This window comes from Trachypithecus francoisi, unplaced genomic scaffold, assembly GCF_009764315.1.
Source record: "Trachypithecus francoisi isolate TF-2019V2 unplaced genomic scaffold, Tfra_2.0 Lachesis_group5, whole genome shotgun sequence".
Taxonomy (NCBI): domain Eukaryota; kingdom Metazoa; phylum Chordata; class Mammalia; order Primates; family Cercopithecidae; genus Trachypithecus; species Trachypithecus francoisi.
In genome coordinates, this window is record NW_022681470.1 from 134,300,010 (window position 1) to 134,313,959 (window position 13,950).

The 13,950-nt window shown below is 45.8% G+C and overlaps 1 protein-coding gene across 2 annotated transcripts in view; it reads left to right on the forward strand.

The window, feature by feature from the left end:
• LOC117074427 (cytochrome P450 4F2) overlaps positions 1 to 13,950 on the forward strand; it is a 52,982-nt gene that overhangs the window by 28,091 nt on the left and 10,941 nt on the right. Inside the window, exons 1-7 of one of the 2 annotated variants that reach the window (XM_033195863.1) lie at positions 5,399 to 5,488; positions 5,917 to 6,115; positions 7,844 to 7,988; positions 10,916 to 10,969; positions 11,061 to 11,188; positions 13,034 to 13,155; positions 13,783 to 13,950. The exon at positions 13,783 to 13,950 is cut by the window's right edge and continues 103 nt beyond it. In XM_033195863.1, coding sequence (XP_033051754.1) covers positions 5,918 to 6,115; positions 7,844 to 7,988; positions 10,916 to 10,969; positions 11,061 to 11,188; positions 13,034 to 13,155; positions 13,783 to 13,950 — 815 coding nt within the window. In that variant the 5' untranslated portion in view covers positions 5,399 to 5,488; position 5,917. Of the gene's footprint in view, positions 1 to 5,398; positions 5,489 to 5,916; positions 6,116 to 7,843; positions 7,989 to 10,915; positions 10,970 to 11,060; positions 11,189 to 13,033; positions 13,156 to 13,782 lie in introns of those variants that run through there. The other variant, XM_033195864.1, reaches the window with a different exon arrangement.

Here is a 13,950-nt window from a genome sequence, read left to right on the forward strand (position 1 = left end):
AAATCCACAGCCGCCATCATACAAAATGGGGAAACACGGAAAGCTTTTCCTCTAAGAACTGGAACAAGACAAGTATGCCCACCTTCACCACTTTTATTCTACATAGCGCTGGAAGTCTTGGCCAGAGAAATCGGGCAAGAGAAAGAAATAAAGGACAAGGACGTCAAATTTCCCCTGTTTGAAGATGACATAATATGTGCATGGAAAACCCTAAAAACTCCACCAAAACTCTCTTAGAACTGGTAAACAAATTCAATAAAGCAGCAGGATTCAAAATCAACATACAAAAATCACTGGTGTTTGCATATACAAAAGACGAGGTAGCAGAAAAAGAAAGAAAGTAATGCCATTTATAATAGATGTATATATAATATATAATATATTATATATAATGAATATTATGTATTTATAATATTAAATATATATTAAATATTAATATATAATATATTCTACACAATATGTAATATACAATTATATATTACATACACAATAGGTGTATATATAATATATAATATACAATGTATATAATATATAATATATAAATATATAATATAATATATGATATAATATAATATATAATAAAATATATAAATATATAATATAATATATAATATAATACATAATATAATATAAATATATAATATACAATGTATATATATATAATATATATATAATATATATATAATATATATATATACATAATATTTAGGAATAAATTTAACCAAGTAGTTGAAAGATCTCTGCAAGAAATACTATAAAACGGTGATGAAAGAAATGGAAAAGGTCACTCAAAAATGGAGCATCATCCCATGTTCATGGATTGGAAGAAATAATATTGCAAAAACGAGCCTACTACTAAAAGCATACAGAGATAGAATGCAATTCCTATGAAACTATCAATGAGATTCTTCACAAAAATACAAAAAATTCTAAAATTCATGTGGTATCACAGAAGACCCCAAATAGCCAAAGCTGTCCTGAGAAAAAAGAACTTAGATGGAAATATTACACTGCCAACTTCAAATTATACTACAATGCTACAGCCAAAACCATATAGTACTGGTATAAAAAGAGATGCATAGACCAGTGGAACAGAACAGAGAACCCAGAAATAAATTTATGAATTTAGAGCCAACTAATTTTTGACAAAGGTGCAAAGACCATTCAGTTAGAAAAAAACAGTCTCTTCAATAAATGGTGCTGAAAAAAACTGGGTCTTCATATTTAGAAGAATGAAACCAGACCCCTTTCTCTCACCCTATTCAAAAATAAAATCAAGATAGATGTATTAGTTAGGGTTCTCTAGAGGGACAGAGCTAATAGGATAGATGTAGGAACCCCACTCCTGGTACCAAAATCTGTATTAATTAGGGTTCTCTAGAGGGACCAAACTAATAGGATAGATATATGAATCCCACTCCTGGTGCCAAAATCTGTATTAGACAGTTCTCTTTAGAGAGACAGAACTAGTAGGACAGATGTATAATAAAGGGGGGGTTTATTAAGGAATATTGACTCACACGATCTCAAGGTGAGGTCCCACAGTAGGCCATCTGCAAGCTGAGGAGCAAGGAAACCAGTCTGAGTCCCAAAGCCGAAGAACTTGGATTTTGATGCTCAAGGGCAAAAAGCATCCAGTAAGGGAGAAAGATGTAGGCTGGGAGGCTAAGCCAGTCTAGTCTCTTCATGTTTTTCTGCCTGCCTTTATTCTGCTGTGCTGGCAGCTGATTAGATTGTGCCAACCCAGATTGAGAGTGGGTCTGCCTTTCCCAGTCCACTGACTCAAATGTTAATCTCCTTTGACAACACCCTTACAGACACACCCAGGAACAATACTTTGTATCCTTCAATCCAAGCAAGTTGACACTCAAAATTAACCATCACAGTAGATTAAAGACTTAAGTGCAAGACATGACACTTCGAACTAGTAGAAGAAAATATTTGGAAGACACTTCAGGACATTGGTCTGGGCAAGGATTTTTTGGGTAAGAACTCAAAAGCACAGGCAACAAAAGCAAATAGACTAATGGGGTCACATGAAACCAAAAAGCTTCTGCACAACAAAGAAACAAATCAATAAAGTGAAGAGATAACCTACAGAATGAGAAAAAATATTTGCAAATTATCCATCTGACAAGGAATTAGTAATTAGAATACACAGGGAACTTAACTCAATAGCAAAAAAAAAAAAAAAAAAAAACCTCAAAATAATCCTTTTAAAAATAGGCAAACTGAATAGACATTTCTCAAAAGAGGTGATACAAATGGCAAACACATACATTAAAAAATGGTCAACATCACTAATCATCTGGGAAATGCAAGTTAAGACCATGATAAGACGTCATCTCACCCCTGTTGATGTGTGTAATTATTTTTATACTTTGCTGGATTTGATTTGATATTTTCCTGAGAATTTTGCATCTAGGTTTGTGAGCAATATTAATCTGCATAATTTTTTAATTTCTTCTTTTTTTTCCTTCTTTCTCTTTTATTTGATTTCTTATAATGTCTCTGTATTTGGCATTAGGGTAATGCTGGCCTCATAAAATGAATTATGGAATATTCCCCCTGCTTCTGTCTTTCAAAAGACATAGAAGAAAATTGGTATAATTTCTTCCTTAAATATTTGATAGGATTCATCAGTGAGCCAATTGGGGTCTTGGCTTTCTGTTTTGCAAGGTTATTAAATATTGTTTCAATTGCTTTAATAGATATAGGCCTGTTCAGATTATCTACTAGCACTTTCCTTTTATTCCTTTCTTTCTGCTTCTCATATCTTTTGGATAGATGGAAGGTGAATGATGGTATATAAATGTGATTCAAAATTATGTGGCTGATAAAAATTATAACATTGATAGAGAAACATAGGGCCAATATGCATTATTTAAATACCTATATAACAAGCATAAAACATGTTTATGCTGTAAGTACAAGGATTGAAGGACAATATGAAAAGTGTGTAGTTAGATTAATCTTACAAGTTATTTAAAGTGACTGTTTAAGGTTAGTCAAGCAGAGCGACATACAGGAGAGAAGACTAGTATTAAATCAATGGCAATATCCTTCTGTATTTGGCCACTCTTGTGTTGCTATAAAGAAATACCTGGCTGGGTATGGTGGCTCATGCCTGTAATCCCAGCATTTTGGGAGGCCAAGGTGGGAGAATTGCTTGAGGCCTGGAGTTTAAGACCCCTCCCCCCCAAAAAGGAAGTATTTGAGACTGGGTAATTTATAAACAAAAGAGGTTTAATTGGATCATGATTCTGTAGGCTGTACAGGAAGCATAGTGGCATCTGGTTCTGGGGAGTCCTCAGGGAGATTTTACTCATGTTAGAAGGCAAAGTAGGAGCAGGCACACCACTTGGCAAAAGCAGGAGCAAGAGAGAGGGGGGCAGGTGCTACACAGTTTTAAATAACCAGATCTTGCAAGAACTCGCTAACAGGAAGACTGCACCAAGCCATGAGGGATCTGCTCCCATGAGCCAAACACCTCCCACCGGGCGCCACATCCGGCATTGGGGATTACAATTCAAAATGAGATTTGGGTAGGGACACAGACCCAAACCATATCAATCCCTAATGCCAACAGAACCACTGACTAGCTTTGGGATCTCAAGAAAGGATTTTAAAGCTCGAATAGTCCCAGCACTGTGATAATTACAAGATAAAATGTAACTTCAAAGTAGCATCTACACAATAATTGTGATTCTCTTCTCTGTTCTTGTTCAATCCAATGTTTGTACAAAAATGTAAGTGAAGGTAAATAAAAGCAGTGGGGAATGACCTTGTCGTGTGGTATTAAGGAGAAGATTCTCAAGCACAGCTGCCTAAGTTGAAATGACCACAGCTATATCTAGAAGGAAGATGTGAGATTTTTTATTCTACATTAACTAGAAACCTAGCACGAGGCAGATGGCTGGGAGCAGTCCAGGGAGTGTCCAGGATCTTAGACAGAAAATCGCGTTCGGAGAGGAAGCTTGTTGCTCATTGCCTTTTGTGCCCAGCTGCCTGGGTTCCCTTCTCCACCATTTTATTTGATAATAAGCTAACTAGAGAACTTGCAGTCTGTGCTGAGCCAAGAAGGGAAACGTGAGAGCTTTGAAGGGTACAGTTTCTTTCGAGGAATGAAGAATATCTGTGCAAACTTGGGGCAGTTCAGAGCAGAGTGAGCTGCAAACTGTTCTGCAGGTATGGGGCTGGAAGGCTTCACACAACCTCATAGTCCCAGGACCCAAACTTTTACTCAGACCATGGGAGCAGGTGAGACAAGAGTCAGGCAAGTCAGACCTTTAATCCACCCTGATAGGAGTGTGGGCTTATGGCGTTTCTCCTTTGACCCAATTATTAGCCTCCACTCCCAATGTATCTCTGTGCAGAAGGCTCAGCTAGATGTGTCAGACATTGCAAATTCCCAACATAAATTAAAGTTTAACCCAGAATACAGAGACTAGGCAGGAGGAGGAGAGGAAAGGTAGAGATATTAAGCTCTTCTCCCTTATCAGAAAGAAACCTATCAAAAGAAATTTCATGCTTAATGGGCCAAAGAGTAAATCAGAAAACTCCAGGGGTGATGGTACGTCCCTGGTGGTGGTGGTGGTGATGGGGAATTCTTTGCCCTGTGACCTCCCTTGGATTAATTTCTCCCCAGGACAATGGGAAAAATCATTTAATCCTTGGAGGTTTTTATTTTTTATTTTATTTTTATTTTTATTTTGCTTGAGAGTGACTCTGATCCTGTTTCTGATGGTTCCTCAGCATCGTACTGAGTAAGTCACTGGCCGTGTAGCATCTGGAGTGATTGGAGTGACCCAGGATCCCCAGTTCCCATGTCACAAATGAGGATCCCGCATATCTGGGGCGGCGATGGAACATTGTTTCTGGGTGTGTCTATCTAATCTACTCATCCTATCTATCTAATTTCTCTATCTATATATATATATCTGCTTACCCATCCATCCATCCATCTTAGCTGTAGGTTCATCCATTCATCTATTTACTCATCCTATCTATCTAATTTCTATCTATTTCTATCTATCTATTCCTATCTGTCTATTTCTATCTATATATATGTCTGCTTGCCCATCCATCCATCAATCCATCTTAGCTGTAGGTTCATCCATTCATCTATTCATCCTATTATCTATGTATCTATCTATCATCTATTAATAGCTATCTATCCATCTGTCTAATATATCCATCATCTATTTCTACTTTGTCTATCTACCTAAACTATCCATCCTATCTACTCTATTTTCTATCTACCCATCCATCCGGACTTTGAGCTGATTCCTCTGCACTCAGCTGGCCTGAGGCCAGGTGTTGGTTGACTGCCCAGGCTCAGGAGATGCACCCAGGCTGCAGGGATTGGTTGGCCCAGCCCAACCCAGCCAGCCCTCCCACAGCCTTTCCTACATCAAGGGCCAGAGTCAAAGGCCTCCCAGCAGACAGGGAGAGGAGGTTGTGTGGGACAAACTGCTCCTGACAGAAGGTACCAGGCTGGGAGTGGCAGGCCCGGGGCGGGGGTCCTGGCCTGGGATGGAGAGGGGTACTGCCCAAGGCCCAGGCAGCTCCCAGGTGCTGGCCTGGAAGACGGGAGGTTTCCTGGTGACTGAAACCAAGCCCCTGGCAACCTCCCAGTGATTCAGGCTGGGCCTTTCTGGACTTTAATCAGTCTCTCTCTCTCTTTCCCATTCTGAGTGTTTACTAGGGAACTGGAGGCCACTTGGCTGCTGGTTTTGGCTGGGCCTTTCTGGACTTTACCTCTCAGTCCCTTTTTACCCATCCCTGAGCCCTCCCTGCTCTACCTCCAGCACTGCCCATCCCTGCCTCTTTACTGTCCCTGGAGCTCCCTGGGCCCTTCCCTGGGGCCCTTTCCTGGGCCTCAGGATCTCACCATCCATCCCATCTGCCCTGCAGGATGTCCCAGCTGAGCCTGTCCTGGATGGGCCTCGGGCCGGTGGCAGCGTCCCCGTGGCTGCTCCTGCTGCTAGTCGGGACCTCCTGGCTCCTGGCCCGTGTCCTGGCCTGGACCTACGCCTTCTATGAAAACAACCGCCGCCTCCGGGGTTTCCCACAACCCCCGAAACGGAACTGGTTCTTGGGTCACCTGGGCCTGGTAAATGTGGCAGCAGGATGGGTCTAGGTCTCAGGGTGGATGGACTTCCTGAGGGGTACGAGGCTGATGGAGTGGGGGTGAAGGGGTGGGCTGGGATCTGGGGTGGCAGAAAAGCAGGGGAGGCATCTTACTCATTCCTCTGTTTATTCACTTATTTCTGTGCTGTGCCAACCCAAGCCCTTCTCACCTCCTCATCCTCCTACTCCTGGCCTGCACTGAATCCTTTTCCTGCCTGTCTTCCCACACTAATGCACCTCGGCGGGGCTTCTGGGCAGAGGGTTGGCTGCACAGAGAGGTGAGTCCCTGACATACCCACATTCTCCATGGCTGGACTTGAGGCCTCCTGCACCCACTGTCCAGGGTCCTCTCCCTGCCTAGACTATTTCCTGTTGTGAGCGTACAGCTGGGCTAGAGGAGAGGCGTGGGCCATCTCCCACTTCCACCATATCTGAAGGCACCTTCCTCGTATCTTCCTCTTCCTCTTATCTCCCTCTTACCAATGAGACCTGTTACCAAACCCAGAAAGATGTTGGTCACTCACTTCCCCTTTCAGAAGCTTTCCTTGGCCTTTCCCTTCCCCGAGACCTTGCCCTCTGACTTAGACCTGCTCTCCTCTTTGGGGGACGTGGTCTCAATCTGCTCATAGCAAATGGCAGGATTGATGGGTGTGTCCACAGGTGAAGTGGGAGGGTGCACAGGACGCACTAGCACAGAGCCTGGTGCAGAAGCTGCTCCACAGGTGAAGTGGGAGGGTGCACAGGACACACTAGCACAGAGCCTGGTGCAGAAGCTGCTCCCGGGGGGAGACACTGTCCTGATGGACAGTCAGAGTCACCTCTGCTCCCCTAGTGGCTGCTGAGAAGGGAGGGTCTCCTATGTGCAGAACCTTCTCCATGGGAGGAACTGGAACCTCTGTGGACCAGCCAGGACATGAAGGGGTGTGGGGACCAGCCTTAGGGACATGTCCTGAGGCCATACTGCTCCCTACAAATCTCCCCTGTGAAGACCTCCCCATGTGGCCGCCTCTGGGCTGAAATGACTCCCAGAACAAGAAAATCTTTCCTCTCAAGCTAACTGGGCCTCTGTGAGCAGACAGTGTGTCTTCTCCCTCCACCCTGGGATGCACCCTGGGACTTGGAGGTGGCCCCAAGAGAGATAGAGCAGGAGGAATGTGGATAGATACATAGACAGATAGATAGATAGATAGATAGATAGACAGAGAGATAGATAGATAGATAGATAGATAATAGGATAGATAGATAGATGCACAGATAGGATGATAGATGGTGGATGGATGGATGGACAGGTACGTAGATAGATAGATAAAAGGATAGATGGATGCATGGACACATGGATGCACAGATAGGATGGATAGATGGATGATGGATGGATGGGTAGATAGAGTAGATAGGATGGATAGATTAGGTATACAGATAGAGTAGGTATATATGATGGATACATCAGACAGATGGATAGGTAGTTATTAATAGATGATAAGTAGACAGATAATAGGATGAATATATGGATGGATGAAAGTACAGGTAAGATGGATTGATGGATAGATGGGTAGGCAGATAGATATATAGATAGAAAAATTAGATAGATAGGACAAATAGATTAGACACACCCAGAAATGTTTGACCAACTACCTGGGCATCCCTTAGCCTAGTCAAGTGGACACCTAGAATTTACCGTCACAGAAGGTAACGACCCCTGCCTTGCTTGCAGGTCAAATCCACAGAGGAGGGCATGAGAGTTCTGACTCAGCTGGTGGCCACCTATCCCCAGGGCTTTAAGGTCTGGATGGGCCCTGTCTTCCCCCTCCTCAGTTTGTGCCACCCCGACATCATCCGGTCTGTCATCAATGCCTCAGGTACCATCTGGAACACCTGGTGGTGGGTGCTGCGGTGCATTTGAGGCCTGTACTTCCTCTATCCCCAAGCTCCTGTTTGGCCCCTGCAGTACTCTGGCCTCTCCTTTCCTTCTCTCTCAGCCATCTTCGCCTTTCTTTCATGTATTCATCAATTCCCATCTCAGAGTCTCCTCTCTCCATTGCTGTCTGAACCCCTGTTCTGGTATTCTGGGCTGCCCTGGAACACCCTGAGAGACCTCAACTCAAGGCTCTGTCTTGGAGGAAACCCCAACCTTGAGGAGATGGACCTGGATAGAGATATCCCCAACTTCATGGGATCAGGAAAGGGCCAGAGGGAGATGGATGACAGTCCAGGGAAGAACAAGGTCTCTGCTGGGGCAGGCTGGAAGACTTCCTGGAGGAGGAGTTGCTGGAGCTGTGTCTGGAACAATGAGTAGGAATGTTTGAAAGGAGAGTGCAGGGTGATGCAATTGAGCATCATTAGTATTCAAGGCCCCTTGCCAGGCCTAGCATCACCTTGCCTGTCCCAAAGCCTAGAACAATGAGGAGGACTTGTGGCTGCTGGGAGGTCTGGGCTGCTATTTCCATGACGTCCACCTCTGGTGGGTCAATTCCTTCTACCCCATCCTGCAGCTTGTCTGCCCTAAGTTCATTGCTCTCCTGCTGCAGGCCCTGGGGATCTCCAAAAGGAGACTCCACCCCAGCTTGGGGCCCTCTCCTTGGCCCCTGTGCTTCCCATCTTGGACAGGCCAGGCTGGGCAGGGGAACGGGCAGCATCCTACAGAGACCATGGCTCTGGCCTCAAAATGCTGAGTGACTCTGGGCTGGTTCCCAGCTGTCTCTGGTTATTGAGGTCTCTTTCCATTGTGAGTGGTGGAAACCCAACCTGGTGTGATCTAAGCAAAGAAAGAGAATCTATTGACTTTAAAGTCCAGGGAGGTGGCCTTCAGGCATGGCTGGATCTGGGTCTCACACAATGTTACTGGGAATCTATCTTTCTCTCTTGGCTTTAGCTTTCTCCAGGCTGCTTTTCCTTTCAAGGCGGCCTTTTCCTCATGACGTCAACGATGAGTCCCAGAAGCTCAGTTCCCATGGGAAAGCCCACCTTTCCCTCAGAGTTCCCAGAAATGGCCCATGATTTACTTCTCCTTGCCTGAGTCATAGGACCAATTTTTCACCAAATCCCTGTGATTCTGATTGGCCAGTCTTGGCAGGCCTGAGTCTCCCAGAGCTACTGTTTTGGGGGCACAAAGAAGTTTGTTGGTTAAGGATTCAGGCCATGGGTGCAGACAGACCCAGTCTCAGGCCTCAGGCTTGCCATGGTCTGGGACTGTGGGCAAGTGACTTTATTGTTCAGAGTCTCAGGCTCTTCATCTGGAAAATGGGATGAATGACAGCCCAGGAAACACGGTGTGTGGATCCACATGGGGAAAGACCTTTTCTGTCTGTGTAACTGAAGGACTGGAGAGTCCTGCATGGAGGATGTGAGGAGGAAGCCCAGGTGGGGCTCAGCACTGAGAGGAGGATGAGATGCTGCTTAAAATCCTCAGGGCGAGGGCTTCGACCTCTTCCCTGCAGATCCTTCTCTCTCACCGCCTAGGAGAGCATGAATTGGGTCCTGTTTGTTTTTCTCCAGATTCACAGCTCAGAGGAAGGTCTCCTACACACACAAAGCCTGGTGGGCACCTTTGGTGATATGTGCTGCTGGTGGGTGGGGCCCTGGCAGGCAGTCATCCACGTCTTCCTCCCCACCTGCATCAAGCCTGCGCTCTTTGCTCCAGGTAGACATTGCACTGGCCACGCCTTGCCCACAGCTGGGATCTCTGCTGCCTCCAGCTGATCACGTGACCCATGTGTAGCCAGGTGGGGCTGTGGTGGAGACGCCATTGCCTCCATCGCCCCTTGACTTCCACCTCTCTGACCTCTGTTCCTGCTTGCTCATGTCTGGGACGTGTCTCTATGATGGCTGTTATAAGGCCAGGTCTGCCGTGTATATTTACACATGGGTCCTGGTTACACCTGAAATATGTTATACCTGGTTACATCTGGTGTATCAATCCAACAGGGGTCATGTAGAGCTGGTCATGTGTGGGGTTTATCTGTGGCCAAGGACATGTGGGGCATGTGAGGGCCTGTTTGGTTCTTGTCTCAGGTGCTGTTTGACATTGTCATTTTCTCCTGCTAGTCACATCTGGGCCATGTTTGGGGCTTGTGTGAGGTCTGGGACCCAGGGTCCCTACGTGAACTGTCTGAGACATTATTTGAGTTTTGTCTGAGGCTGTGTTATAGTATGTTTGGGTCATGCCTGAGGAACAGTCTGAATCACATGTGGGCTATGTCTGGGACGTTAAAGGTACCATATTTATATTCAACCCGGAGCTTGCATGTGGAACGCGCTTTTGAGGTCATGTTAGACCATCTCATGTGCATGTTAGAGCATACTGTCTCGTGTTAGGAATTGTCATGTATTTTGTGGCCATGTCAGGACATGTGAACACATGTCAGGGTCATGCCTTATCTCATGTCCAGGTCCATGTCAGAAGATGCCATGCCAGAAGATGTCAGAGAGTGCTGGGGTGGACAGGGTGTCCTAGGTCCTTGTGAAGGCATTCTGTAGAGTGCTGAGCTGTGCTCAGGGGTTGAGGAAAATGTTGGGTCATGTAGGAGGCATGTCAAGGCATGCTGGAGCCCGACATAGCTTCTCCGTGCCAGGTTAAGCAGTGTCATTGCTGTACTGTGCTGCCGTAGCCTGGTCTGGACTTCCTTCCCCTCCCCCATCCTCCCTTCTTCCTCTGCCCTTGGCCCCCTTCCTGCTATGTGGGGCTTGAAAGGGAGAAATGCAAACCTCTTGCTGTGAGCCTTCCCCCACCCCCAAAGTTCCTCCTTCACCTGCCTCCATGGCCCCTGATTGTCCTCATTTATGTCAGCCGACATTGTACCAAAGGATAAGGTCTTCTACAGCTTCCTGGAGCCCTGGCTGGGTGAGTATCTGCAGGTGAACAGGGTTGGGAACAACCTGGAGGGCCAGGGGAGGGAGATGCCCTTGCCCATGGCCCTTGGCTGCCCTGTTAGGGGATGGGCTCCTGCTAAGTGCTGGTGACAAGTGGAGCCGCCACCGTCGGATGCTGACACCTGCCTTCCATTTCAACATCCTGAAGCCCTATATGAAGATTTTCAATGAGAGTGTGAACATCATGCATGTGAGTTATTTGAAGCCAAGGTCCCAGCTGCAGCCTTTGGTTGGGGGGACCACAGACAGATCTGGTCTGGAATTTTGGCTCTGCTTGTGTCATTGGGTCATTGCTCTTCTTCTCTGAGCCTTGGTTTCCTCATCTGTAGAATGGGCTAATAATCCCTACTTAAAAGATGGTCAAGGTGATGTAATGGAGTCATGTCCCCGGTGCATAGTAAGTGCCCAGAAGGTGTCTGTTTCTATGTTTCCGTCACCCTAGCCCTGTAAACTCAAGAGGGTCATGACGACAATTGCATAGTAGCTGTTGCTGGTAAGAAACTTGAAAACTGATTAGTTTAAAACAATAAGGACTTATGATTGCTAAGAAGTCTGTGGGACAGTTGACGGGTTCTTCTGGATGTGGAAGGGATCACTCATGGTACATGAGCAGCTGGGGGTCAGGTAGGCAGCCTTGCAGGTGTTGGTTGATTTCTGTCACATGTTTGGGTTTTGGCTGGGACATGTTTGGGTTCTCTCACATGTCTGGGTTTGGCCTCAGCTGGGACCCCTGGATGTTCCTCCCTATGATTGTCTCCTTCCAGAAGGCACTCCGTGGTTCCCAACGCAGGCAGGGCTCCAGGGAGTAAGACCAGTTTTAACTTCATTAGTTATTACCTCATCGTTTTCACCACATTGTATTTTGACATTGAAAGCCAGAAGTCCAACACGGAATCAAAGGCAGGGGGTAAAATAGGCTCTGTCTATTAATGGGAGTTGCTGAAAAATCACATTGCAAAGGGTATGGATATGGGAGGAAGGGAAGAATTGCGGCAAGGTTTTGTGAAGTGTCTAGGATTTATTTTAACTTACAAATTGATAAGTTAGTTTGTTACTGTTTCATAAATTCTTCCAGAAGGACAAGAGACTCCTGGGTCAGAGACAAAGGATAGTTTACTACTCATGATACAAAGAGCAGCATGCGTTTCTTGTTAGATTGCACTTTTTTTCTCCAAGCTTCCCAAATCCCATGGGCTGACACAGGTGGGCTTCTATAAATGCCTGCTGACATAGCATATTGCATTACAGAAAAGGAGAATTAAGCTTAGGAATCTGTTTTTATAGCAAGCAGAAGCAGCATATCCAGGGGGTGTCCCTTATCCTCAAAGTTATTTTCTGCAAACACAACTCTGAGAAAATTTTCAAGTTAAGAACATCAGTGTCTTGCATTTGTGACATGCCCAGAAAGGGTGCTCAGGACTCACGGAGGACTACCTCTACAAACATAGGGATGTTTTGGTAATCAATTTATAAGAATGCAGATGAGGAAACCCAACATTTATTAAGCACTCACCATATGCCAGAAACAATGCCATGTGCCCATTCCATGACATGAGTATATATTGTCTAATTTGATTTTAAGAACTCTGTGAAGGAGAGATGATGTATTTCTGCCCCATGGCAGATGATGAAACTGCAGGTCTGAGAGATTAGAGGGTTAATCCAAGTTCACCCAGCTAATGAGTGAGCTTGGCGTGGTGGAGCAGAGTTTCTAACGTGAATTATATGGCTCCAAAGCACATCATCTTAACTGTTCCTGAAGATACAGGGGAGGGTAGTGAATTGACTAATGGCACACAGAGCACAGGAGCCAGAGCTGGAACTTGAATCTAGGTCTCCTAACTCCCAATCTTGGGTCTTCATCTCTTAATAGTAACCGCTTTTGCTTGCACCATAACCTGGTCCTCCCTGGGGAGGGGTCTCAGGGGAAAAGATGAAGAGGCTTATTCTGGGGAGTGCATCTTGATGGTTGGAGTTGGAGAGGTGCTCAAGGGAGCAAGGAGCCTGCCCCAGCTCTGTCCCCTTCTCTGGCTAGGCCAAGTGGCAGCTCCTGGCCTCGGAGGGCAGTGCCCGTCTGGACATGTTTGAGCACATCAGCCTCATGACCTTGGACAGTCTGCAGAAATGTGTCTTCAGCTTTGACAGCCATTGTCAGGAGTAAGTTCTTGCCCAGGGTCTGGGATCTTGGGCCGTGGACCCAAGGTGGATAGGTGGGGGAGGGAGGACTGAGCAGGGAAATCAGACAAACTTTCCTGGAGGAGTTTTGTTATACCTGATCATTGAAGGACTGGTATGAATTTTATCTTGAGGTTTCTAGGGACTCATTAAAAGAGTTCGAACGGGTGGGTGTGGTCAGAGCGGGTCTCTGTCAGGGACTGACTGTAATGTAGCACTAAATGGAGTTAACACTGATGCAAAGAAGCTAGGGTGGAAGCTGGACCATGCACTAGTTGGAGGAGCATAAAGTCTGAGCTTTGTGGACAGCTTCAGGAAGGAGAAGGGGCAAGACTGTATACTGGGAGGGAGAGAGAGAATAGGAGAAAAGTGTGCAAGTTACACTCTGGATGCCTAGCGGCATGGAGGCATCTCATAGAGATTGGATTAGGGAGAGAAGAGAGCTTGGAGAATCAATCTCATTCTGATCCCCACCCTGTATCTGTGGGGTCACCTGTTACTGGAAAATCCGTTTACTGATAGGAGGTAGCTCCTGGCTGCTGGTGGGAGGTGCTCCTGGGGCTTCAGGTGTATTAAATTGTTTTCTCCCTTTCTGCCCTTATCCTGCAGGAAGCCCAGTGAATATATTGCCGCCATCTTGGAGCTCAGTGCCCTTGTATCAAAAAGACACCAGCAGATCCCCCTGCATATAGATTTCCTGTATTATCTCACCCCTGATGGGCAGCGTTTCCGCAGGGCCTGCCGCCTGGTGCACGACTTCACAGACGCCGTCATCCA